Consider the following 26,116-nt stretch of genomic DNA (forward strand, 5'->3'; position numbering starts at 1 on the left):
TTTTTAAAAAAAAAAAAGTTGAAAAATTACTTAGAATCCAAACCAGTGGAAATGTGAAAATAAAGAATTGTCCTCCCAGCACAGAGTGGAGCAGTCTGCTGTATGGAGCCCGAGATGGCTGCTGTTCACTCAGGTGCCCCTCTGAATGCTAGACGTGCGTGGTGAACTTGGCACTGCTTATCTTCTCCTAGGAGACTCGGTGTGTCTGTGGCTTTTAAGCCTGTCTTCACAACAGACAGTCTCCCGCGCCCTTCTAGCCGCCCTGCATCGCGCTCGCAGCAGGATGTCTCCCCTTCGCTGGGACTTGTCAGAGCCCAGCTGCCCCGGCTTCCTCAGCAGCCTTGGGGTTTCTTAGTCCTGCTGATTTCCTGCACGAAGCGCAGCGACGGGATCTGCGCTTTGCCTCAGGTTTCCTCTCCCTCCTCAATCAACTGAAGTCACTACGGAGATGCTGTTGCTTCTAAGCCGGTACAAATTTATCACCAAGCCCTTTGCCAGTTTGGACAAATTTATTGTTAGTGCAACACCCACAGCATAAATGATTGTTCAGAGTCCTTGTTCTACGTGTGTGAGAATACAAGTGAAGTGGATCAGTCCTTCCAGGAGGAGCTGAGCTCTTGCAGTATTTTCATGGTTACTGTTGCCCGCTGTTAGCTATGCCGTGCAGGTACCATCAGCCCACAAACTAATCGACCAGCTAAACAAGAACATGTCGCAGTCCTGCCCTTCTTAATTAGCTAAAAAAAGCACGCGTTGCCTCCTGATTAAATTGCCTGTAAAGTGATTCTGTATCCATGTAAATAAGATTGATAAAGATATTTAACACGTGCTGCGCCTCGCTGCCTTGTCTGCTCTTCCCCCATCCCGCCTCTGTGGGTTTGTCGTTGCTCCCTTCCCTGCCCCAGGGACGGGCAAGGAATGAAGGTCGGCTCTGGGCTGGGGGCGCAGGGCTAGGTAACGGAGTCGTGCCCACACCTGACTTCAAGCACGAAGGCAGCCGTGGCCCAGAGCTCACCCAAACAGTACCGGCAGGGGAGGGTGAGGGAAAAAGCTTTTTAAACAAGTCTTAAATTGTTAAAGACAATTAATTGTCTTAAAAGACAATTGTGAAAGTTATACTCAGCTACTGAGGGCAGTGTTGGAAATCAGCCCTGTGAGCCCAAAGGCCAGGCTGCAGGTGCCGGGAGCTGTCTGGCTCGAGGAATGGAGCTCTCACCCCTCGGGGCTGTCTCCGCAGACACGCAGCCAGGCCTGCCGCCCTGCCTGTGATGCCTGAACGTGGGCTAAGGAGAAACCCCAGCCTGCCCCGGCGCTGCTTTGGGGCGCTGCTGCGGGTACCTGGCGTGGGCACGGCGCTACTGGGACCTGAGTGCCCAACGTTGTGCGGTGTGTTCGGAGCTGCCTAGGGAAGCGTGTGGTCCCAAGAAACCAATCCCAAGAAACCAATCCCACAGATGTGAAAACACCCAGAATTACTAAACACCTCCCTAAAGACGGTGTGCAGAGCAGTTACAGCCCAGTCAGCACGCTTCTCCTGCACGTGCTCCTGGAGGTCAGCCGCCCCCAGGCACGAGCAGAAAGCTGCGTGGCTCACGGCCTCGGCCAGGTCCTGCTACCTGCTGCAAAAGCTCGGGTGGAAGATGAGAGAAGGAAAGGTCAGAAAGCAGCTCTGTTGTCTGCCAGCCACTGATGGAAGGTGCGGGCCTTGGGGTTGAGTTTCATCGTCAGCTCCACGTTGCGGTCTGGCCTCAGGGCATAGAAACGGAACATCGCAGCCAGCTCCTTCGCCCCCGGGAAGCCAAGTCTCTCATACTCCTCTGGTGAGATCTGCAGAGAGAATCGAGGAAAAGCACTGGCTTCACAGGGCAGAGGGTGCTAGGGCATCTCTCTTACACCATGCAGGGAGGCCGAAGAGGGCTGCATTATAGCAGCCTGCTGCATTAACTTCCACGGGTGAGGAAGGATCTGCTGCTCAGCGAGTCTATTGGGTAGGGTCCACAAGTCATCCCCCGCCCAGCCCACCCCTCCTCCAGTGTGAGGAGGGTGTACGTAGGGGGCCATCACACAGCAGATGCTCAGGAGCTTGTTCTGCATCTGTCCCGAGGCAGCTGCCTCCCAAATCCACAGCCACGTGGCAGGGCAGTGCCACTGAGCGCCCTGCGGTCCCGTCTGGCAGGGACAGCCCAGGCTGCTCGGGGCCAGCCCCCAGCCAGGCTTAGGCTCAGACACGCCACGCGCACGCCCCAGCAGACGAGGCCCAGGGCAGCCAGCAGGAGCCTTTCCCTGCCCCTAGGCACAGCCATGGCTGAGGGGCTCTGGAAACACCTGGGGGGGGCTGGGAGAGCTCCGGGGCAGCCCAAGCAGCCTGGGCTGCCACCAGGTACCACAGGAGCTGCTGTCCCTGCCCGAAGCAAGGTGTGGGGCACTGCTGCTGTGCTGTGCTGGAGGCCTGGGAAGAAAAACTCTGCTTGCCTATCCCTGGCAGAGGAGAAGCTACAGCGAGCATCAGAGGTGCTTTGCTCTCAGAGCAGAGCTGCTGCAGCCCCTGCCTGTTGTCCCAGACAGGACCCAGCTTCCCACCTACCTCAACAGCATCCAACGCACCAAGGGGTGCTTCCTACCTTGGAGGCTTCCACGGTCTTGCCCGTCTGCTGGGAGAAGGCAGCGGCGTACTCTGCCACGGTGAGCTTGCCAGTGCTGAGCCCGATCACGCGGCCTATGTACTCCTCTGGGGACTTCAGCACGCTGAGCACAACGGGCCCCAAGTCCTCCACTGCCATCCCATCCATTGGGGTGTCCCCCATGGGCAGCGCTGTAGGGGACAGAGCGATCCCGGTCAGAGCGCAGCCCTGCGCGAGAGCCCAGCTCCCCGGATGCAAAGCTGCAGTTTTTGGCACCCTGCCTCTGAACGTGAGGTGTGGAAAAGCCAGGATCTTTTGAGCCTCTATGTTCTGAACTGCGGAGAAGCCCGCAGAGGGGATGGTTCCTCCAGCCCAGGGAGTTTGCACTGAGCAGACAAGAAGCTGGGAGAGCGAGCTGCAGAGCAAGAGGCTCCATCTTACCCAGGACAAACCCATCTCCTTGCGGGGCCTTCTCAGGTTTGAAGCAAGAAAGAAAATTCTCAAAGTAGCACGGCATTCGGATAACTGTGGTGGGAACGCCGATGGCCTGGAAGTACTCCTCCACCATGCCTTTGCCATCGAAGTGGGGCACCTCTAGGCAGCCTCCTGTCAGCTTCTTGACGTTCTCCAGGCCACTGTACACCACGTGGCGCAAACCCAGGCGCTTCGACAGATCAGCAAGCCGCTTCCCCTGCGTGAAGAGTGACACCAGCCATGAAGAGAAGCATGGCTCCCATGGGACACGCAAGCTTTCATCCCCACACACCCCTTCCCCTTCGTTCCACTGGGCGGGCAGGCAGCACCCAACACACCAGGGGACACGCTCCACACACCTCATGCTCTGAGCCCTCAGCTGGACCGGGGCTGAGCAGACCCAGCAGTGTGTGCTGGCCAGGCTGCGCAGTCCTCCGCTTGTACATCCTACTTTAAGGGGTCACAAACCCTCCAGCTCCTCCGCCGAGTGCACAAACCCCAACCCTAAGCACCCTCCAGGGATCTGCCCTAGCAGATCTTACCTTTTGAAGCCATCAGCCTCCCCTAGGGTGAGCTCCTCTCGCTGGGGATGGCCCTGGGATTTCTGATGCTGTAACATGTTTTGGCCCCAGAGCTGCGTGTGCAGCGGAGCGCAGGCAGCCACAGCCCTGGCTCCCTCCCGGGGAGGCTCTGCGGGGCGGTCAGCCCACCCCTGTGCTCTGAGTGCCCTCCACCGCCCCGAGTCTCAGGGCATCTCAGCGTGTGACAAGGTGGGCGCGGGGAACGAGTTCTGGCTTTGCAAGAACCGGGACCCGATCCATTTGCAAAGCCCGGTGACCGCTGCGGACCGGAGGCCGGAGCCAGCGGGGCTGGCAAGGCTGCAGGAAGAGCTCCGCGAGCAGCCGCGCCCCGCTGCCACACGGCCGCACCTCCGCCAGGCGCCGGGCCCGCGACGGCAAGGCGCTACCTGCTCCACTTCCCTCTCCCGGCTGCAGTGATTCCAGAAGTCGGTGACCACGAAGGCTCCGTAGGCGCCCGCCAAGGCCGGCTCCAGCGTCCGCCCGTCGTCCAGGTCCGCCGCCACCACGCGGGCTCCCAGCTGCCTCACCTGCGCGGCCGCCGCGCTCCCGGGCCTCCGCGTCACGGCGCGGACCTCCCCGCTGCCCTCGGCCAGCAGGGCCCGGACCACCGAGCCGCCCTGAGCCCCTGCGGCGGGAGGCGACGCGGGGCCGTGAGCCGGGGGCCGCCGGGCCGAGCCCCCCCAGCCCCCGGCCCCCCCCGGGCCCTCGCTCACCGGTGGCCCCGAACACGACGACCGGGCCCCGGCCCGCCATGGCCTCGCCTCACGCACCTCGGCTGCGCACGGCTCCCCTCGGCTGCGCTCGGCTCCGCCCGGCGGCTGCCTTCGGCTCCGCTCGGCTCTGCTCGGCTCCGCTCGGCTGCCTTCGGCTCCGCTCGGCTCTGCTCGGCTCCGCTCGGCTGCCTTCGGCTCCGCTCGGCTCTGCTCGGCTCCGCTCGGCTGCCTTCGGCTCCGCTCGGCTCTGCTCGGCTCCGCTCGGCTGCCTTCGGCTCCGCTCGGCTACTTTCGGCTCGGCTCCTCTGGGCTCTGCTCTTCTGGGAGCGTTATTTCCGATTATTATTATTATTGTTATTATTGCTGTTATTATTATTGTTATTATTAATAATCATTACTGTTAATCATTATTAATCATTATTATTAATCATTATGATTTCCTTTTAATGCCGCATTCCTTTCTGACCGATGTGAGGTTTCTGCAAAGTTCATCGCTCCGCACCTCCTTGTGCTGGGACAGTGGACACGGGTGGACACGGATGGACACGGACGGACACAGATGGACGGACACGGATCACTTTAATTACAGAAAAGGAGCCTCACATCCCTGCAGCCAGCCTGGAAGCTGGCGCCGGGGCAGGCTGCGGCAGCGAGCACGCTGCGAGAACAGAGCGCAGCCCCTTGTATGGACACCACAGAATTACAGCACTGTGTGACCCAAACTATATCTGTTCGAGTAATATTAATATTCACATTAATATGTTAATATATTAATATATCATATTAATACACATTAATTGTATTGATATATTAATTATATTATATAAATATATTTATAATTTTATATATATATATATATATACGGGTTCATATTAATATATATAAGCAAACACATGGGCACGTGATACTAGCCGAAAAAATAAATAAATGTCCCTTTCCCCAAGACCTAGGGGCCGCACAACGGGCATCGGGGGTTTCGGTGCGGCTTCATTCGCGCTACCTGCCAGAAACGGAGCGACCCCTTCCCCACACAGGACGCGCTGTCCCCACCCGCTCACGCAGGGCAGACGGCGGCAGCAGGCAGAACGGCAGGCCTGGCACGGCCATGGATGTGTAAGGCAAAGCCGATGGGGGCAGGAGGCTGGCGGCAGCCCCGCACCCAGGGGTGATGGTGCTGCTGCCGGGGGACACTCAGTGGGAGGCACCCAGTGGGGGACACCCGCTGGGGGCCTGCAGACAGCCCCACGGAGTGACTGAACGGCCCAAGGTGGACGGGACCCACGAGGATCCTCACGTCCATCTCCCGGCTCCACGCGGGGCAACCCGAGTTACACCTGGAGAGCGTTGTCCAAATGCTGCTCCAGTGCTGGCAGGAGAACAGCTCCGGAGGAAAGGGACTTTATTCCTCCCCTCCTGCTCGATCAGCGTTTTCAAGATACAACTTGAATTTACCAGTGGAATGGCAAACGTTTCCTGGTGCGGCCCAGCGAGGGGAAGAGCTGCTGTGCGTGGCAGCAGCCTCCTCCGTCAGGTCTCCCCGGAGCTTCAGCCCCGGCTTGGCGACGTTCAGCACCCAGCTCCCCTGGGCTCTGCCCACGCAGGGCTCCCCTGTGCTGTTGTTTGGGGGGAATTTGTTTTTGTCTGAAATCGCTCGGTGGAGATGCAGCAGCCAGGAGAGCAGCCGTGGCTCAGGCGGCGGCCGTGCGCCGAGGCCTCACGTCGGATGGGGTGGTTCCCAGCGCTGCGGGTTTCTCGGTAGAGCCGCGCTTCGATTTGCGTACACGGCAGCCCGACAGCTCTGCCGCGACAGGAAGGAAGATCGAGCAAGACCCACAGCACAGGAAGGGGCAAGGAGCGAGACAGAGCAAAAGCAGCTCGGCTGGCACGGCGCAGAGGGCGGGGGGAGCCGCCACCACCGCCCCCGGGTGCTGCCCCGGCTCCTCTGTGGGGGCCCGCGGCCCCCAGCTCCTCCTCGGGTCCCGGAGGGGCAGGGGCAGGGGCTCGGCTTCCATTTTCTGACTTGAGCTCGAACATCTGGGCGGCGAGAGAGCAAAGCTTTGGGGAGACGTCTGAGCGGGGACATGCAGGGGCGCGGAGGATGCTCCCACCAGGACTAGGGGCGTCCTCCCTCCTGCCCTGCTCGCACGGGGACCTGGGGAAGGCGGCGCGAGGCAGAGGTAAGGTCTTGGTGGGGCTGGTCGGAGCTTGGCCGTTGTCACCTGGGTGGCGTGCGGGATGGCAGGGTGCCGCTTGGCCGCCCAGCGTGGGGACGAGCTGCTGCACACCTTGCTGCGGCAGCCATGCGCGGCGGCGCCGTCTTTGCTGCTGTGAGACGTCCTGGCTCTCCTGGCCCGGGCTTGCTGGCCTTCTCACAGCTCAGCCAGAGGAGAAGAGGCTCAGGAGCAATCGTGTGCAATGGGGACATGCGTGGCACCTTGCGGGGATCTGTCCCTCATCACGAATCCTGTCCCCTTGCCTGCTGCTGGCTGCACACACTAGCCCGGTGCAGCCTGCCCACCTCGTGCGTCGCCAGGTTTTGCCCCCGTGTTAGTGCCATTTTGATGACTTCAGTCCTCTTCAAAAACAACCAAAGAAATGCAGCGTAAATAGAATATGCTATTTATGTGGTGTAAACAGAAAAGGATGAGATAAGCATCCTTCAGCGCATCATGCTGCCCAGTAGCCCAGCGCATCAAGGAGTGAGCAGGGGTCCTGGGGCTGGGATGAAACCAGATGGGCCTTGAAAGCTTCTCTGCTGGGCTACACCCACACGTCCTTCTTCAGGACATGGGACCACTGAGCCCTCCCTGTGCCCAGCTACAGGAACAGTGAGGCCAAAGGCGTAGTGGCTTCACCTGGTACCTCCTTGGGCTCTTTTTGCTTGTGGGGATCCCAAACATGATGCACGAACTGCAGGTGCCAGGGCAGGCCAAGGAGGCAGGGGACGTGTGTCCATGCCCAGCGTCCTGCAGCACGACACTGCGTGCTGGGCACTGTGGGCGGTGCACGAGGCTTAATCCTGCTCTTATTTAAGTACCAAAGAGCACCAGGGATGCTATGAACCCTGGAGGCATCGGACTGTTGGGAGAGGGCAGCCGGATCAGGGGCCGGGTGCTGTCACCAGACGCCTGCGGTTTGAGTGCTGCGTGGAGAGCGACCCAAGGCCAGGCACGCAATTTGGGGCAGTCTGAGGAGAGCCCAGCACGAAGGATGTTCAGTGTTGCACGAAAGTTTCTTGAGAACTTGCAGCTGGTTTTGGGGGTTCACAGCCGCAGCTCCGGGCAGGCGCCGTGTGACCGAAGCCCCGGGGGACCTGGCGCGTCCCCAGGGTTCGGCAGCGGGGCAGCACCGCGGCAGCTCAGCGCCCTCAGCTCTGCCTCCCCGCCGGGGCTGAGGCTGGCCTCGCTACGGGGCAGGCTCGTGCTCAGTGTTTGTGCTGATATCCTGAGAGCGGAGATCCCCGGGGCGAGAGAGGCTGAAACTGCTCCGGGGGAGAGGGTCTGCATTTCCGTGAGCTGCAGACACATACGTGCTGAAGTTTGTCCTGAGGGCACAGTCAGCTCAGTAAATGCTTCATTTTTCATTTTGAGGCTTCCGAGGTGTAGCAGCACCCTGCAAGAAACCTTCTCTGAAATTAGCTTCATTTTTGTCGGTTTGGAGTTACCCGTAGATCAATCCTTGCTTTTTGCTGATGAGATCTGGTGTTCGGGCTCCTGGCACACAGCCTGCGGGCACTCGCTGGCTCCTCACCTCCACCGCTTGCTGTTTAACTCCAGCTGGGTCTGGGCCCTGCTTTTCTGGTTTAGGTTTTGGAGGAAAAAACAAACCTGGTAGGGGTTAGATGTGGTGCATCTAGAAGACGTTTACTGGGGCAGTGACAGCACTGCCTGCTGCGATGCTGGGACGCGCGAGGCCCAGCCAGCCTTGTCTCCTGGTGACGCTTTACACCGGCCGGTCTCTACAGGGTGGTGGCCGGGGTAAAATGGCCTCTGGGGCCTCTGGTTTTGAGAAAGTCCTCCTGGTAAAGAAGGGCTGACGGGAGAGTGCACACAGGAAACTCTGTGTGGGCACAATCGTTTTTGCTAACATTACGTGCAAACGGTAAAAATAAAACAAGGTGGCATCTTAAAATCGTGTGCAAGCTTAGGTGGGTGAATTACCTGCAAGTCTGTTGGCTCTGTAATTGGGTCTAACGCAGAAGACGCTTCAGTGCTTCAGTGAAATTCTCTTCTGTTCTGCCAAAAGGTGGCAGCCCGTGCTGCGCCTGCAGGATTTGCTCAAACCATCGGTGGAGGGAGAGCGGCTGGAGAGGACGGCCTGGCCGCTGGTGCGTGCGATGCGCTGCCCCTCAGAGAGCTGCCCTCCCTCCGCGCCCCGCAGATAAGCAGCAGGAAAAACCAAAGCACCCGCTGCTGCTGGGGTGGTGCATCGATAAGGGAGACTTCCAGCCTTGCAGCAAGAGCACCGCCACCTCCCACGTCACTTTAGCAGGGGCAGTTTTCTACTTCCAGCTTCCAAGCTCGTCACCGGCTTTACCTACAGCCCCGAGTCCCCGGTGCCGTGGGAACAGATCCTGCTCTGGTCCTGGGGACCCAGCTGCTATCGCGCCCTCTGCCCCAGCTCGGAGAGCACCGCCAGAGCAGGATGCCACCGAGGTTCATGCGTGCCAGGAAATGGTGGGAAGGCAGGCTGGTTTCCCTCTGAGCAACGCTGCTGCCATGGCTGGGGGAGAGCGAGCACAAGAGCACCGTGCTGCTGGGCTCGGCGCGGGGCCTCCCAAATTAACCAGTGAGCCCCAGCGGGGTGGTCGTGAAACGGGGAGAAGGCAGAGGCAGCACGGAGGGGTTCTGCTGGTTTGGGGGCACGGAGCTGCACTGGAACGGGCAGTTCATTGCTCCTAGAGGCACCTGGTTAATAATGCAACTACTAATTAATGTAAGAAGCTTTATAACATACCTAAATACTGCGGATCAGCCATTTTCCACAGTTTTCCAGGCGTCTGCAAAGGCTCCATGCTATGCCAGCCCGTCCTGTCCCACCAGGGCAGGCCGGGCCCCTGGGCTCTGCCGGCTGGGCTGCGCTGCTCGGCGTCAGCCACATCCCCCGCGGCACGCTGCTCCGCGCCTCGGTCACACACACCGCACGTAGCAGGGTTACGGCGCGCGCAGCCCGCTGAACCAGGCCTGCTGCAGGCAGGTGCCCGAATCCCCCGCGGTTGTGCTGAGAGCAGGAGTGTGTTTAGGGAGCTGGAGCCAAAGATGAGCAGAAGGGAGGAGGTGCGGCTGCGTACGGGACCCTTCCAGCACGGACTCCCGGGTACAGACGTGCTGTGGACATGCGCCCTCTGCTCACAGGCGTGGTGGGACGAAGGAGGCAGGGCCGCAGCTCTGCTAAGGGACAACACGAGTGTTGACCGGACATCCTCGGATGGGCGAATCTTCTGTTGGAAGACAAAAGCACCGCTAAAGCCAAAGCACTCCGCAGGACTCCGCCATGCCCAGGGGTCACCAGCAGAAGCCTGCCCATGCACTGGCACTCCACTTACCCCAGCCAGTGGTCCCCATGTCCCCAGAGCCCCGCGTCCCACTGCATGGGACCCTTCCGACGATTAACGCCACCTTCTTGCAAACTAAATCCCACGTTTCCCTGCCTGGGGCTCACAGATGCTGTTTGCCAGTTCAGCTGTGCGGCTTCCCCTTCTCCCTCTTCTCACCTTGGCGCTCCCAGGGACACCGGCAGCACGGCAGGACAGACACAAGCCGCTGCTGGATCCCCCTCGGGCGGCCACGCGGTGTTTGCAGCCTCCCGGCCTGTGCAGATAACATCTTCCGCCCTCCTGGAGAAAACCAGCACCCACCGGGCAGTCCTGGAGCTGCGTCCATGGGAAACTTTCGTGCCGGAAGCAGAAAAAAATTGCTGCCACTGCATCATTTCTTCTGCTGCTTTGTTCTCCGTGTCAGATGTTTTTGGATGAGCTGAGCCACGGCTGCTGGCTTCCAGCAGCAGGATTACGTTTTGATGTAGCACCAAGGGATGTGATCAAATAATCTCTAGCATTAGAGCAGGTTCTCCCCCATCAAAGGGCTTTTCCTGGCCAGCCACGTTTCAGAGGAAGGGCTGACAGGGACACATCACTACAAGCAGCAAAAACCCCTTTCATTTTAACCACGCTACTGGTTGCAGAGCAAAGATGAGAAACCTAGAGACTGCTGCATGCAAAGACTTAATTGAATCTTCCAGGCCAGTTAGAGACAAGAAGACATCAAAGGGTGAAAATTTTGCGTGAACTGCTCTCTGAGCTCCTTTAATTTGTGCTGATATTTTAATTGACCTAGAGGCTGCCTGGGGGGTGAAATGCGAGGCAGCTGAGCTGCCTCTGGGCCTCTGAAACCAGAGGGTCAGAGCTGGGCAGCCGAGGAGGAGCAGGACGACTTGGCTTTCCCTCTTGGAGGGAGAGTGTGTGGGTTCAGACCCAGCTACCCTTAAAACAGCACCAGCACCCAATCCGCGCCTCAAACCTTGGCTTGCCAGCGGGCGGACGGGGATGGGCTGCGTAGGAGGCCTGCATGCGTCACTGCGCCCCGCTGTACGCTCACCGGCTGCGAGGGGTCTCGAGGAGAGAGCGGCCCCGCAGTGTGTGCAGGGCCCCCCGGGACTCGGCCCCACTCCTCCCTCCTGCAGCCTGGGCACTCACCCCTCGCGTCTGCTGTCGGGAAACACAGATCTCACACGGGTCTCCTGGCAGGACGAGCAGGGGAGACTGCAAAGGGGCTGTCCCGCATCCTAGCCTTGCACCATGGACCTGACCACGGACCAGAATCTCCTCTAGGTTCCCTTGGTCAAAGCTGTATTGACACTTTTTCTCTGGAAGAGCTCGGGTTTGTTTGACCAAAGCAAGCGACAGTTAGCTGTGACTGCTGGCCAGGCAGCACAAAGCCCCTGTGGTGCCCACGTTTGGCTCAGGAGAGATTTGGGCAAGGGCAGCCCTGCCTGCGAGCTGGGTCACTTCTTGCAGAGCACCCGGCTGGCATGCCTCGGGGTGAAGTGGCACGGACCTACGCAACCCAGGTGCTGTGCCAGGGCACTCAGATGTGGTGCCTGTGTTGCTGCTGTGTTCGGACAGCCCCGGCCCAAAGTAGCTGCCCCTGGAGGTGCTGGGGCTCCTGGCTCCACGGGCTGAGCAGTTCCCACCTGGACACAGCCACAGCGATGGCTTCAGGGCTGGTGACGAGGTGTGATACAAAGTGCTAATATAGATGGAGCCTGGAGCATTCTCTGCAGGAAGGTATTTCCCTCCTCACCTCTGCTCTCTGCTTTAAAAACAATGGGACTTAATGAGTGGACGCGCTTCTGAACAACAAAACAAAAGTAAGAGCAGCCTGGCAGTGGTCCTGCAGCAGACGAGGGGGAGGGAGTGGGTAGGTGCTCTGTCTGCGCTACGATTCACCGGCGCTGCCACTGAAATGGAGCACCTACAGCTCTGCAACAGGATGTGGTGTTTGCCACCAATCAGCAAGCCGTGACAGAGGTTCTGGACGGCAACGAGGTGGCTTGGAAACTGAAACGGGTCCTTTGTCGTTCTGCTGCTGCCCCACAACTTCCTTTACAACAAAAAGAAAAATTGACGAGCAGTGCACAGTCCTGCTGACCCACAGGTGACAGTGCTGGCACCCAAACGCTTGCCGGGTGCCCTGCAGGTGACACGGGGGTGTCACCGCACGTCTGGGCACTTAACGCAGCCACAGTGCCCGAGAAAGGCACCTGCAGAAGCGGTGCTGGCGAAGGCACCAAGCCTGCAGCGCGCGAGGTCCGGGCAAGCAGGCAGAGATGCTGCAGCACGACGGGCTCAGCCCCTGCCAAGCCCACAGCAGTCTGAGCTTTTGGCTGACCTGAGCCCCAAGTTAAGATGGATGCTGCTGGATTTTAGTGTCAGAGGATCAGGGCTGAGTGCTGGCATCCGAGCTCTGCACGTGGCAACCTCAGCGCTGGCGTGGGCCCATGTGGGCTCGTGGCAGTGGCTGCAGATGGCCACCAGCTCAGCGCGCGTCCCCCTGTGCCGGCGGCGGGGAGGGCAGCGTTACCTTGAGGCAGCTCCCTCCCACGCCGCTCCTCTCGTTCCAGCAGGAAGATGGATAAGGGCTGAGCGGGGCAGCCGGAGCTTGCACTGACGTGCCGTCTGCTGCGTGCCTGCCCGAGGGAACACCGGGCGGTCCATGGGAAGGTGGTGGGCGCAGGCTGAGAGCCGTGCTGCTGCCAACACCGCGCTCCTCGCCCCGGGATCGCCGATGCCACGGGAGGCCTCTGATGGAAGGTGAGTGGTGGCCGGAGGGAACTGCAGGGTCACTGACACAGCCGGGTCCTCGGGCCTGGCTGTGGCTGGGCTCTGCAGCAGGACGGGCAGTGGTCCAAGGAAGTCCAGCACCTTGGTGGGGTTCGTGGCCAAAAATGGGGTGAGGTGGGGTACCCAGGTGTGAGCGCTGTGTGACGGTGGTCCCTGGTCCGAGGGCTTGGGGACTGCTGTGCTGGCATGGGGGGAGCAGCTGCCTCTGAAGGCAAATGATCTTCCTCAGACCCTGCTCTCTGCGCAGGCTTTGTTTCCAGGAAGAAGCATCATCTCTTGTGTTTTTGGGTTTCTTTACCACCATTTTCTATAGCCACCACCTTGACCAAGCACCTCCTAACAAATCAGCCTGCCACAGCTGTGGGACGGCATCACCTCCAGGAGGAATTTGCCAGGTTCCCCTGGAGGGCTCTGGTTTACGCCCTGCTCCCAGCAGGGCTGCCCTCCCAGCCAGACCGGGCGCTCCACTGCCGCCCTCCCCAGCACCCCCGAGCCACGCGCCCAGGCCTCGTACCAGACCCAACCCTGCTGCTCTCCTCTCCCACAGAGGCTTGGATCAATCGCTACCAGAAGCAGCTGGTGAGGTCCATCTCACCACAGTTCCTGGAGGAGATCATCTGCTACCTGCGGAGGCTGGACCTCCTCACGGCGGAGGAGGCCGGCCGGGTGCAGGAGGCGAGCTCCCTGCCCGAGCAGGTGAGGGCCGTGGTGGATGTCCTGGCTGGCAAGGGCAGCTATGCCTCCCAGTGCCTGCAGACCTTCATCGAGACCACCAATTCCCAGCTCTACCTCCACATCACTGTTTACGGTAGGCAGCGCACAGGGGGACAGGACACGGGGTGTCCGCGTGCCCGTGGCCAGGAGCCAGAGCGCCCTGTGATGTGTCCAGAGCCGGGCTGCGACTGGCAGCTCAGGTGGGCTCCTCAGCCCCATGCCAGCGCTGCTGCTGGCTCAGGGCCTCCTCCAGCATCAGCTGAGGAAGGACACGGCAAGGGGGTGACAGGAGCCTTGCCAGCTCCGAGGGACCTTCCTCCTGCCTGCTCCAGCGCACTTCCCCAGGCAGCCGTCGCATTTGGCAACGGCCAGACCGGGGGCAGAGCCTCACAGCCCTTGTAGGCAGAGCAGAGCAGAGCAGAGGGTACAGGCAGCAGCTGGGCTCGCGAGAGCTGCACCGATGCCGTACCTGTGCTCAGAGGGCGGTGTCTCCCAGGGAGTTCATGCAGCCTGACAGGACCATCTGGGGATGGATCCTCCATCGCCACCCAACTGCAGCAATGCAGAGACGCAGCAGGGCCCCGGGTGGGCCATGCAGCCTCCGAGACATTTCTGCAGCCTGGGAAGAGGCAGAAAGTGGGAGGACCACGTCAGTAGTGCTGAACTGCAGCCCCCAGGCTCATACCCCAGCAGAGGCATCTCCTCTGCTCCCTAATCAGAGGCAGCAGCCCCAGACACCAGCTTCTTCCTCCCCTCGAGTCCCTGTTTTATCCTGCACTTCAATATAAGTAACTTGCTGGGGTTTGAGTGCAAGCAAGGGTCCAGCTCTGTGGCAATGGGGCTGAGGCCAAGCCACGGAGCCACGCCACAGGATCAGCCCCGGGGAGGAAAACCGGGGCCAGGCACATGCCAGAGACCCCCAGGCAAGTGCAGAGTGCTGAGGAGGGCCTGAGGACAAGCTGAAAGGCAGTGCACAGATCAGGGTCCGGATCAGCAAGGCCCACAGCAGGCACAGGTGCGGTGGAGCTGTCGACAAGCACTCCTACAGCACAGCTTGGGCAGGGACGGGAGGCCCAGGCCTGAGCTTAAACGGGCTCCTGGCCCTGTAGGTGTGGGTGGAGGCTGCAGGTGAGGCCAGTCAGGGCCCTGGCACACGCCTCGTGTACGGACTCCATGCAGCTTCCCCTCCTCACAGGAGTGGCAGAAAAGCGGAGCAGCGTCTCTCATTTGCATTTGTGGTTGTTCTCCTCCCCCTCACCTCCTGTTTCCTTTCTCTCTGTGCAGAACCAATGGTGCAGAAACATCTGGAGAGCCTCCAAAGCTACTATGGGAATGGCTTGGAGACGGGTCCTCTCCAGCGCCTCACGAACCTGCTGCTGGTGGAAGGCTTGACCGACATCCAGCAGAAGGAGCACGACATCCTGCAGATCGAAACCACCAAAGGCCTACGTAACGTATCCAAGAGCATCCCTTTAGAGAAGCTCTTCCTGCCCCTGTCCAAGGTCAGCATCCCCCCACGGATCTCCGTGACCGTAGGGGTGGCTGGGATTGGCAAAAGCACGCTGGTGAAGCTGTTTGTCTACAGCTGGGCAAAGGGGGAGATCAACAGGGACATCATGTTGGTGCTGCCCCTCACCTTCCGGGAGCTCAACACCTACGAGAAGCTCTCTGCCGAGCGGCTCATCCGCCTGGCCTTCCCTCACATCACCGAGCCCAGCTGCATCTCCGCGGGAGCCGCCAGGACGCTGCTCATCCTCGACGGCTTGGACGAGTTCAAGACTCCTTTGGATTTTTCCAACACGGTTGTGTGCACCGACCCCAAAAAGGAGATTCAGGTGGACAACCTGATCACCAACATCATACGTGGCAACCTGTTACAGGAGGCTTCTGTCTGGGTCACCTCACGGCCCACAGCAGCCAGCCAAATCCCCGGTGGCCTTGTTGACCGGATGACAGAAATACGAGGTTTTGGAGCGGCAGAGATGAAAGAATTTTTGGACCAGATGTTCCTTGACAACAGAGACTTGTCCAGCCAAGTTCTGCATCATATCAAGGCTAACAGGTCTTTACACATCATGTGCACAGTTCCTGGCTTTTGCTGGATTTCTGGCTCTTCAATTGGTTATTACCTAAAAAACAGCACCGATCAATCCCAAGAAACGACAGTTGTTCCTAAAACCTTATCAGAAATCTATTCCTATTATTTTAAAATGACTTTGAGCAGTGACTGGCCAGAAAAGCAGAGAGAAACACTCAGGATTGAGCAAGCTGTGAACAACAGCAAGAAAATAATGGGCAGCCTGGGCAGGCTGGCCTTCTACGGCCTGCTCAAAAGGAAGTACGTGTTTTACGAGCAGGACATGAAGACGTACGGCATAGACCTTTCCTTGCTGCAGAGCAGCTTGTGCAGCAGACTCTTACTCAAAGAGGAGATGCAGTCCTCCACAGCCTATTATTTTTCCCACCTGACCATACAGGAGTTTTTAGCAGCTATTTATTATTACACCGCTGCGAAGCGGGCAATATTCGACCTCTTCACGGAGAACGGGATGTCCTGGCCCAAGCTGGGTTTCCTCAACCACTTCAAGAGCGCTGTTCAGAGGTCGCTGCAGGCCGAGGACGGGCAGCTCGATATCTTCGTGCGTTTCCTCTCGGGGCTCCTCTCCCCCCAGGTGAACAAGCTGCTCTCCGGGTGGCTCCTGGCGAAGGACGAACACAACAGCTTCAGGAGCCAAGCGATCAGCTTCCTCCAGGGCTGCCTGAACACGGACTACGTTATCTCCTCGCGGACAGTGAACACCGTGCACTGCCTGTATGAGATCCAGCACATGGAGATTGCCAAGTCTGTGGAGGAAGCGATGAAGAACGAGAGCTTGGCCGGTATGCTCACGCCAGTGAACTGCTCTGTCCTGGCGTATCTCCTGCAGGTCTCCAACGTGTGCATGGAGGAGACCAACCTCTCCAACTGCCTCACTTACAATGTCTGTAAGAGCCTGCTCCCCCAGCTCCTCTTCTGCCACAACCTCAGGTAAGGCGCAGTGGGGCTGCACTCAGATTAGCAAGCAGGGACACCAGACTGCTCCCGTGACTCAAAACCCCAGGTGTCTACAGGAGATGTAGGCCCACCAGCGCTGTCCGTCACCACAAAGCTGTCCTCTGTCCTGGGAATGGCACGGGGCCAGGTCTGCAGGGAAGCCACCTCTGCTTCTGTGCCCGAGTTTTTCCGCTTGTGAAGTGCAGACGTCATGGGACAGCTGTGTTCCTATGCAGCTGTGGGTAGTCTTTTCCTCACTTTTTGTTCTCCAAAGTACCTTGGCTTTTGCTCTTTCCTTCTATTTCCTCCAGGCTGGACAATAACCAGTTTAAGGACAATGTGATGGAGCTGCTGGGCAGCGTGCTGAGCGTGAAGGACTGTCAGATCCAGAAGCTCAGGTAGGACCTGGCCCAGATGAGCTCTTCCTGGGGAGAACCAGAGCGAGGGGCCTCCAGGAGCAGCCGTCCCGCTGGCTCCCCAGGGTGCCAGGTGACAAGGACAGCCCCACGCGGGGGGCTCCTGCACCTTACCCTGCTTCGGGAGCATGCTCCCTGGGGCAGCCATCTCACCCAGGCTCCCTGGGACAAGCTGCCAGCAGCAGCCCTGCATTTGTCTCCAGCGCAGGCCATGATTCATCCAAAATCCTGATCAGTGCCACCCTCCTCGGTTATTTTTAGCTGGACTCCTACCTCCTTGCTGTTCTTAAACCTGTAATTTGGGCAGCAAGCTGCAGATTGCTTGTCTTGGTAACCCACTTCCCAAGGTCCTGGTTGTTTGCTGGGCACAAGGGGCTCAGCATGGGTTAGACCAGCTGGTGCACGGAGGTGCGTGGCCCCGAGAAAATGGGTCCTCTCTTTCTCATCTCCCTTCCCTTCCTTGTCTGTGGCTGCACACAGAGGCCCCTTCACTGTGACCTCTCCGTTTCACTACATAAATTAAGTCTAGAAACTCCCTTTCCACCCTGTCCCTGCAGTGCCACCCCAGGGGAGCACACCCCGAAGCATTTGCACAGCAAGGCAGGGCCGTGTCGCCCACCAAGCAAACACTCCCCATCGCTCTCCTGTGCTGCACCGTCCCCAGCTGTGTCCCAGCAGCGCTCGCAGACGCACTGGGGCTGTGAGAGCCTCTTCCTTCCCCTGACAGACACCCGTTCTCTTTTTCTGGGCAGCTTGGCAGAAAATCAGATCAGCAACAAGGGTGCCAAAGCACTGGCCAGGTCGCTGATGGTGAACAGGAGCCTGATGGTGCTGGAGTAAGTGTTACGTCCTCCCAGCTCGCGCCGCGCCGTCCCTGCGCAGCCAAACCCCGCCTGGCCCGACGGAGCTGGGGACAGCCTCGTGCCCAACGCCGCGCTGCTGCAGGGGTGGGCGCAGCCTGCAAGCCACCGGCATCCCACAGCAGCACTCAGCTGCGCTGGGCGCGTGTCGGCCAACTGCCACAGTCCCTTCACGTGGCTTCGTTAATAAATGTCAGACCGACGGTGTCCCACCTGGACACTAACAGCCCGGGGACAAGGGGACATCAGGAGGGAGAGCAGCGGTCCCAAGGCAGCGCCACGTGGAGGCATTTGGCTTAAAGCGGGCACGTCCCGCTCGGATGCCGGTCCCGGTGTGGGTGGGTGAGTGCTGCTCGCGCCTTGCTAACCGCGTCCTTTCTGCACACCTCTCCCCTGCCTCGCCCCAGCCTGCGGAGCAACTCCATCGGCCCCTCGGGAGCGAAAGCGCTGGCTGATGCACTGAAAAAAAACCAAGTCCTGCTCTCCCTGAAGTAAGTCTCAACTTCTGCAGCACCCCCAGGAGCAGACACATGGGACGAGCTGCCTGCAGGGCTGCACATCTCGGTTTCCCTGCCCTCGTGGGGAGTCCCTGGGCACACCCTGGTTCGGCTGTGCTGGGCAGCAAGCCTGACCGCAGGGGGCACAGAAATAATATGGGCCCTAAATCCCCATCAGCCAGAGGGGCCCTAAATCTTCGTTGGGATGCAGGACTGCACAACAGCAAAGCAGACTGCTGTGGGCAGTGAAGCTGGGAACCCTTTAGTGCTGTAACAGGGGGGTTCCTGCTCACCCAGCACTGGTGGCAGCCCTGGACGGGTGTTTGTGTGTCTGGGGGTGCTGAGATGAAGCGGGTGCCGCCCGCCCTGGCGCTCGCTCACAGCTTGCTCCTCCCTCCTTGCAGCCTGCAGCACAACGTGATCAAGGAGGACGGTGCGGCGTTCCTGGCCGAGGCCCTGCTAACCAACCACAAGCTGACGACCCTGCAGTGAGTGACTGGGACCCGGTGCCCCCCTGCTCCTCCCAGCCACCGGCAGACCCCGCGCGGGCTCCGGCTCGGCCGCATCCTGGTGTCTGGCTGGCCATGAGGGCCAAGCAGCAGAGCCGGGGCTTTCCCACCGCGCTGCTTTTCCTAGTTTACTGTCCCCACACCACCCCTGTCAGCAAAGACCTTCCAGGCCTTTAGAGATTGTCACAACCCAATTTCTTTCCCAGCCTGACGTGTTCTCAGGGTGCATGCGGGGTGGAAGAGCACTGCCAGAGCTGAGAACAGTCTATAGGGGAGGAAGGGGGTGCAGGTGCTGCCAGCAGAGACGTGACTGGGGCTGGCTGATAATCGTGGGTGACTTCCCCTCCTTTGCAGCCTGCAGAAAAACTCCATCGGAGCCCAGGGCGCAAGGAAAATAGCAGAAGCACTGAAGCGGAACTGCAGCCTCAAGGAACTAATGTGAGAGCCGACGGGCAGCACAAGGCCCAGGGATGGCAGTGCCAATGCCATATGTCCCTGGGATCTGAGGGAGGGGTCTGGGCCGTGCTGCACAGCCAGGTCAGGCTTTGCTAGCTTTGCCCAAGGGGACTATCGTGGGGGAGGGTGGGAAGCGTGTCAGAATGGCTTTTGGATAGACCCGGTGCTGAGATGCTCTGCTTACCTCTGGGGAAACAGGGAGCCACGGAGCGAGCCAAGGGGCCAAGCTGCCCTCCAGAATGGTAGGTCTCCTGGCCCTGTAGGTACATTAAAAGAGGTTTCAGCTAAAAAGCAATTTTGATACAGCAACACAGGTGTGTGGGGGTTGGAAATTAGACCGCACCAAATTCCTGCTTGTTGTTGGACCCCGAGGGTGTTCCCGGGACCCAAAGGTACACCAGGCCCAGCACACGAGGACCCTGTGGTGGGACTCCCGCTGGGTCAAATGAATCCTTGGCAGCAGGTCTAAGCACGGCCCCAGCAAGGGAAGGCCAGCAAAGCTGCCCAGGTCCCGCTGGAGGGCAGGGGACTGCGGACCCCACGCTGCTGGCAGGGGCTTGGGTTGTGACACAGCTGCTGGTAACGCTCGCTTGGATCTGTGTCTTAGGCTCTCCAGCAACTCCGTTGGAGACAATGGCTCGGTCGCCTTGGCTGAAGCTCTGAAGGTCAATCACAGCCTGCAAAGCCTCGAGTAAGTCCCCGACACGTGGCAGCCCCTGGCTGCCTCCCACCCTGCTGCCACAGAGCCCCTTGCTGGGTGCTCACTGCTTCCTCCACGTTTGCTCCTTTGGCCTCGGCTCCCCGCAGCGGGGAGCTGCTGGGTTCTTGGTGGAGCAGGCGCTTTTAACCCCCGACACAACCCCACAGCCCACCTAGTGGTGCCAAGAGTGGCCCGTCCTAATGCCCCCCTCTTTGTGTCAGTCTCCAGAGCAATTCCATCAGCAGCGCCGGGGTCGCCGCCCTGACAGTGGCTCTCTGCTCCAACAAGGGACTCATCAACCTCAAGTAAGTGGCGGCCCCTCTGGCCCCCCTGTCCCAGCGATGCCGCCCTGGGGCACAGCTCTCTCGACAGACAGGACACGGGAGCTCCTCGGCAGTCTGGGCTTGTGCCCGGCTGCTTCCACGAGTGCTCCGGATGCTGAAAGCAGCCTCGGTCTCTCCAAAGGCCGAAAGCTGGAAGTCGTTAACTTTCTCCCCGTGAGACAGTATCAGCTCAGCTGTCTCTTGCAACAAAGCGATCACAGCAGGGAAATAGGCTGAGAAAAACCCTGATAAGCTGGCAGTGCTCACATCTGTGGGATGTGCTGCAAACACTAGCTGCTCCAGGGAGGGGTGACAGCAGGGCACTTGTGACAGCAGCTCTGTTCCATCTAATGCCACCCCACAGAAATCACAGGAGGCTCTGTCTGAGCACCAGGAAGCGCTTCTTTACAGGTGATGGAGCCCTGGCACAGGTTGCCCAGAGGGGCTGTGGAGTCTCCTCCTTGGAGATCTCCAAAAGCCACCCGGACGTGGGCCTGGGCAGCCTGCTGGAGCGGGGAGGTGGAGGAGATAGGCCCAGGGGTCCCCTCCAACCTCAGCCACGCTGTGATCCGTGATCCCTATTTTCAGTGGGGCAGCCTGGACAGTTACTGTGCACAGCCCCACACCACGAGGTCAGACTTCAGGCTTCTCTTCTCCGAGGACATCTCTTGATGAGAACAGCTGCAGCTTGTTTCGCTGCAGACAGCAATGCAGGGAACGGAGATGCAGACGCTGGTGGAGATGCTGGTGCCACAGATGGTTACAGCCCCAGAGCAGGGGGCAGAGGGGCTGGGGGGGGCATCCGATGCCCTGCCTTGGCGCTCCCCCCCAACCTCTGTCTTTCCCCAGCCTACGGGAGAACTCCATCAGCAAGGAGGGGGGCCCCGCCATCGCCCGCGCCCTGCGGACCAACAGCACCCTCAGGAGGCTGGAGTAAGTCCCACGGGCCCAGGAGGGCACCCACGCTGCTGCGCGGTGTCGCTGGAGATGTCCCAAACCATGTGTGACTCGTGTCCTCTGTCCTCTGCCCCTAGCTTAGCAGCCAACCTGCTGTACGACGAAGGCGGCAAGGCCATCGCTCTGGCGATGAAGGAGAACAGGGCGCTCACGTCCCTCCAGTGAGTTTCCCTCGGACCTGGCGTGCAAGTGGCTTCCTTGAGTTGCCCTTCCACGGGACGTGGAGCGTGCCATCCTGCATGGACCCGTGGGGGCCTTGCACTGGGTGAACAGGGTCGCCCCCGAGCCTCCACCACGTTGGAGGTGGTGAGCAGATGGGTGCTGAGCCCGGAGGGAAGGGGGCACCCCGCAGCCTGCAGCCCCGGCCTTCACCTCCCCTTCTTTTGCAGCTTGCAGTGGAACTTCATTCAGGCAAACGCTGCCACGGCGCTGGCACAAGCACTCAAGTCCAACAGCAGCCTGGCCAGCCTCGAGTAAGTGGGGATACAGGTGGGCAGGTCCTGGGCACCCCTGGGCAGGGACCCCCAGGGCACTTCGGCACACCGTGCCCTGTGCTCGGTGCCCTTCGCTGCCCGTCTCCCTGCTCCTGGGTACTCGGGCTGGGGGCAGACGCAGGATTTCTGTGTCTTAGCTTGCAGGAGAATGCCATCGGAGACGAGGGAATGGCCGCCCTGTCTGCTGCACTGAAGGTCAACACAACCCTGGCAGATCTCCAGTGAGTACCCAGGCTGTGGCAGGGCCCTGGCATTGCAGCTAGTCTGATTAGCTCGTCTAATTAGCACACCACGGCCACCTCAGGACGTGCACTGAAGGGCTCTTGTTCTCTTGCAGCCTTCAGGTGGCTTCAGTTGGCGCGGCCGGTGCCCAAGCCCTAGCAGAGGCCTTGATGGTCAACAAGAGTCTGCAGATCCTGGAGTAAGTGCTCGGTGGGGCCAGCGAGTCCCTGTCACGGTGACACTGCTGCCTGGGGGTGTCCGAGGCCCCGGTCTTTGGCTCATCACCCCTTGCATCCCCTACATCATGGCCTACCAGGCTTACCTGTCCCTTGGCTCGCTGATGTGGGGCTGCCTCTCCCACCTCCTCCTCTCGCCCATGGAGAGCATGGGGCCCACGGGTCACCCCGGGCTGTCCTTCCCCATGGCCTGCCTTCCTTTGCAGCTTGAGAGGAAACTTCATCGGCGTGGCAGGGGCCAAAGCGATGGCCAACGCGCTGAAGGTGAACCGGAGCCTCCGCAGGCTCAAGTGAGTACCCTGCTCCCCGGGGCGAGGCAGGAAGAAGGCTCCCAGACCTTGCTGGAGGTCGGTGCTCTGACCCTGCCGCCTCCCGCAGCCTGCAGGAGAACTCCCTGGGCATGGACGGAGCCATCTGCATCGCCACCGCTCTGAAGGGGAACCACGGCCTCACGTACGTCAAGTAAGTGGCTGCTGAGCTGGACGGTAAGGCAGGGGTCGGGGAGACAGCAGGAATGGTAAGGCGTCCTTCCCCACTGCTGGCACTGCCCATCCCCAGCTGCCCTGCAGGGTCCTCCCCAGTGGGGCTGGGGGCCAGGGCATCCCGATCTCCTCCCGAGTGGCAGCCAACATCCCTACACTGCTCCAGACCCCACAGCTCCTCTCTGGGGATGCCTTCGGGGCAAAGAACCATCCTAAAAGTCAAACGCTCCCCAAAATACCACAAGGTCCAGCTGGATCAGCCCTTCCAGCTCCCCAGGGGTGTTCTACAGCTGCTTACCTGGCTGCCTCGGGGCTCTCAAAGCCAGAGTCCTCTGTGACCAGGGTCCTTGCAGGAGGTCTGGGCTGGTGTGGGGAGGGTGCGATGCTGGAGGCTGGTGCAAAGCTGGGGAGCTTCTCTCGAACCCGCTGGGGATCTTGCTGCACCCCGTATCCAAGCCTGAACTCCTCTTCCTCCCCTCTCTCAGCCTGCAAGGGAACCGCATCGGCCAGTCGGGAGCCAAGATGATCTCTGACGCCATCCGGACAAACTCGCCCGACTGCGTCGTGGAGGTGTGAGGGCCCCTGGCCGCCGCGAGGAGGTGGCCTGGTGGGGCGGAGGGCGTCCCTTCGGCCGCTGTGCCTGTGCAGGGGGACGCCGGGCCCGCCGCCCGGCAGGGGAGAGCAGGGGCAAGGAGAGCCCCGCAGCTCTCAGCATGGCCCCGAGGGGCTCGCAGCTGCTGGGACCTGGGGCTCCGGATCAGCAGTGCACGAGGGTCAACACTTGCCAGCGTTAAAAAGCTGGGGAACGCATGGCTGGGTGTTCCTTCAGCCGTGCCCTAGGGGAGCTTCAAGGCTATTTGAATGGGTGAAATGGAAACAGGAGGGAGGGGGGGACACCCCACACGCCAGGCCCTTTTCCCATGCGCAGGGGTGACTTACCTCCCACCGCCTGGGCAGCAAACTCCTCCTGTGATCTCCGTGATGCTGGGGCCACTGGGCTGTGCCCAGAGCCTGTCCCAGACCAGGCACATCCTGACCGCCCAGGAGCTCGGCTCTCTTCTCACCCTGGGTTGCTGTAGGCAAACGTCATGGCACCCCAGCCCGGCCCCAGGACATTGCTCCCAGTGCCAGCTCTTCTCCATTGAGGTCTGCTAGGGAGAGGCTGGGAGAACCGGGTGCAACAGCCGCCCCTTCTCACCAGACCAAATACAGCCCCGTCCTGCAGCTCCCGCTGAAGTCCCGGAGAGATGAGAGCTTTGCTGTTCCCTTGCTCAGATCAGGCGGTGGTGCTTTGGACCAGGGCACTTCAGAGCAGGGGCTGCTCCTTGTGCGGCGGTGTGCCTTGCCGTGCCCTCAGTAACAAGATTGTTTTGGCTGGGCATGCCCAAAGTGTTTGGTAGTGCTGTCCTGCATCAAAGCCTCTTGGAAGAGACAGAAATCCCAACGTGTAGGAGTAGAACCATCTAGAAAGGCCTTGGGAAATAAAGAGCCCTTGGGAGAAAAGAAGGAGGAGCAGGAGGGTGTTTGGAAGAGGAACAGCACTGCATGAGGATGGGCCATCTCCAACACATGCATCCAGGTGCTGCTGGGAGGCCTCCTGACAAAGGTCTGCCTCTCACAAGCTTAGGCTGGATTTCTTGGGTTTCCTGCTCTTGCCATCGGTGACAAGCTGGGTGACCTTGGGACATGTCTTCCCACTGTCCCAGCTCCAGAGAGGGTCCTCCCCTAGCAGGTCACCTTCTGGGCAGGCAGCTGCTGAAAGCAGAGGTGCCCGGTGATGCCTCTGGGTGTGCAGCAGAGACACGGTGATTCTCCAGAAGGTGCGAGGTTTGCAGGTGACCAGAAGGCAGTCTGTGCAGCCCCCAGAGCCCCTGCCAGCCACTGCCCCTCTCCCTGATCCACCCCAGCCAGAGTCCACACGTGGACGTGCTGCTGCTGTAGTCCTGCTCCAAACACCGCTGTGGGCTGATCCTGGAGGAATGCTGGGGTGAGCTGTGCGATACGTACATACTTGGAAATAAATTGGTTCCTAGCTGGAAAAATGCCTTTGCACTGCCTTCCTCTATTGGTTGTGGATCATTACATAGGACATTCTGGGTGCACCACTAGGACTGCGTTCCCCTGCCCAGGCTGGAGACCCCAAACCCTGTTCTAGCACATCAGGAGGGCTCGTAGCTTTTCCATGAGGCATTAGAGGCTGGCTCGTGATCTCCAACAGGATATAGTGATGCTGAGTGATTGAAGTCCTACCTCTGTCATCATTATTTCAGGGCAGACAGGGCCTTGAGGCCAGCTCTGCCCAAAGTCTGTGTTTAACCCCGAGCTGAAATGTTACCTGAAGTACCGAAGGGAGACAGCAATCAACAATCCCATGCAGGCTCGCAAACCCTAGAGCTGCAGGAAATATGGGGTTAACAACAATCTGAAAGACATTTATAGATCTGTATGCACGTACACATACCTAGCTACAGAAAAACACTTCCGTGCTGAAAGTGTCAAATACTCAGAGGGTGCATTTCCCCTGGCACTGGGGGGTGGCTGCTAAAAGCACTGCTGTTCATGCCTGATACAAGAAGCAGCAATGCAAACCACAGCTCCCCTAAAACCTGGCAGGCCCTGTTGAAAGGCTAGGTGGCAGTGCTGCCTGAAGAGGCTCTGGCTCTACGCACCTGATTTAGTACATCAGCTTTCCATTTCAGCCTACGGTATAGGAAATAACGGAAAAGTGGTCCAAACTCAGAGACTGTGCCCAGTCACATGGGAAATCTCCCTCACAGGTCAAATACATCTCTTTCAGCATGCAGGGAGGACCAGAACGGATTCCCTGAATACCACGAAAGAATGTTTTCAGATCAGGTCCTAAAATCAGGACATTTCAGCCCTTGGGAGAAGGAATGGGGCAAGCACATACACTTTTTCCCTGGCTGTCACAGGACCACCCTAATGGATTTGCAATAGGTATCTAGCGCTAAGAATGCCATCTTCTATGTCTGCTTTCTTTGAAGTGAGGTGCAAAATGTTGATTAACTTTATAATTAAGGGTGCAAAGAAAGGTCCTGTCAGCCAGTTCAGCTCAAGCCTATATAATCCTGTGCATTTCAGCACATCACAGCACCCACATACGTCCTGTTAACTACATAAAAGTTGTGGAGCGTTTACCTGTGAAGTTTCGGCTCATTCCAACAGGACATTTTAAGTTCTAAGCTCTGCTGACAGGTGTCAGAGAATCGGAGAGATGAAAAATCTCTTGGTTTTTCAAGTATTCCTTCCTTCGTGTATTCCTTCCTTCAGTGTCATAATGGAGGGGTTGGACCTGACTGTAGATTTCAGACGGAGAGAAAGCAAAGCACTTCGGTGATGTGAAGAAAAGGGAAGGGCAAGAGAACAGCCTGGGCTCTTGCCTGCCCTGATGAACGCACACCAGAATGAACTCTTCTAATCAAGCACTGATTTCTGCTCCTGTGAAGACAAACTGTGACACTACAG

General features: G+C 59.4%; 2 protein-coding genes across 5 annotated transcripts; one reads left to right on the forward strand and one right to left on the reverse strand.

Annotated features, from left to right (window-relative positions):
* Nucleotides 1-490: 490 nt before the first annotated feature.
* Nucleotides 491-4,540, reverse strand: NMRAL1 (NmrA like redox sensor 1). Its single transcript, XM_083800952.1, has 5 exons — nt 4,390-4,540; nt 4,063-4,301; nt 3,063-3,312; nt 2,622-2,812; nt 491-1,827 (listed from the first exon to the last, which is right to left on the reverse strand). The coding sequence occupies exons 1-5, from the start codon at nt 4,427-4,429 to the stop codon at nt 1,657-1,659; spliced, it is 891 nt and encodes a 296-aa protein (XP_083657078.1). The 5' UTR covers nt 4,430-4,540; the 3' UTR covers nt 491-1,656.
* Nucleotides 4,541-5,945: 1,405 nt separating this feature from the next.
* Nucleotides 5,946-24,672, forward strand: NLRC3 (NLR family CARD domain containing 3). Of its 4 annotated transcripts, none has more exons than XM_083800930.1 (19): nt 5,946-6,566; nt 12,511-12,700; nt 13,278-13,538; nt 14,729-16,472; nt 16,790-16,876; nt 17,647-17,730; nt 18,162-18,245; nt 18,656-18,739; nt 19,115-19,198; nt 19,824-19,907; nt 20,138-20,221; nt 21,089-21,172; nt 21,274-21,357; nt 21,586-21,669; nt 21,828-21,911; nt 22,028-22,111; nt 22,355-22,438; nt 22,527-22,610; nt 23,116-24,672. In XM_083800930.1, exons 2-19 carry the CDS (start codon nt 12,694-12,696, stop codon nt 23,204-23,206), a joined length of 3,282 nt encoding a protein of 1,093 aa, XP_083657056.1. In that variant the 5' UTR covers nt 5,946-6,566; nt 12,511-12,693; the 3' UTR covers nt 23,207-24,672. The 4 variants fall into 4 exon arrangements, with proteins under 4 accessions (XP_083657056.1, XP_083657058.1, XP_083657057.1 ...); XM_083800932.1 differs by having other exon boundaries at nt 12,514-12,700; XM_083800931.1 differs by lacking the exon at nt 5,946-6,566 and having other exon boundaries at nt 6,573-12,700.
* The last annotated feature ends 1,444 nt before the right edge of the window (nt 24,673-26,116 follow it).

Source organism: Anser anser (assembly GCF_964211835.1).
Source record: "Anser anser genome assembly, chromosome: 15".
NCBI lineage: Eukaryota > Metazoa > Chordata > Aves > Anseriformes > Anatidae > Anser > Anser anser.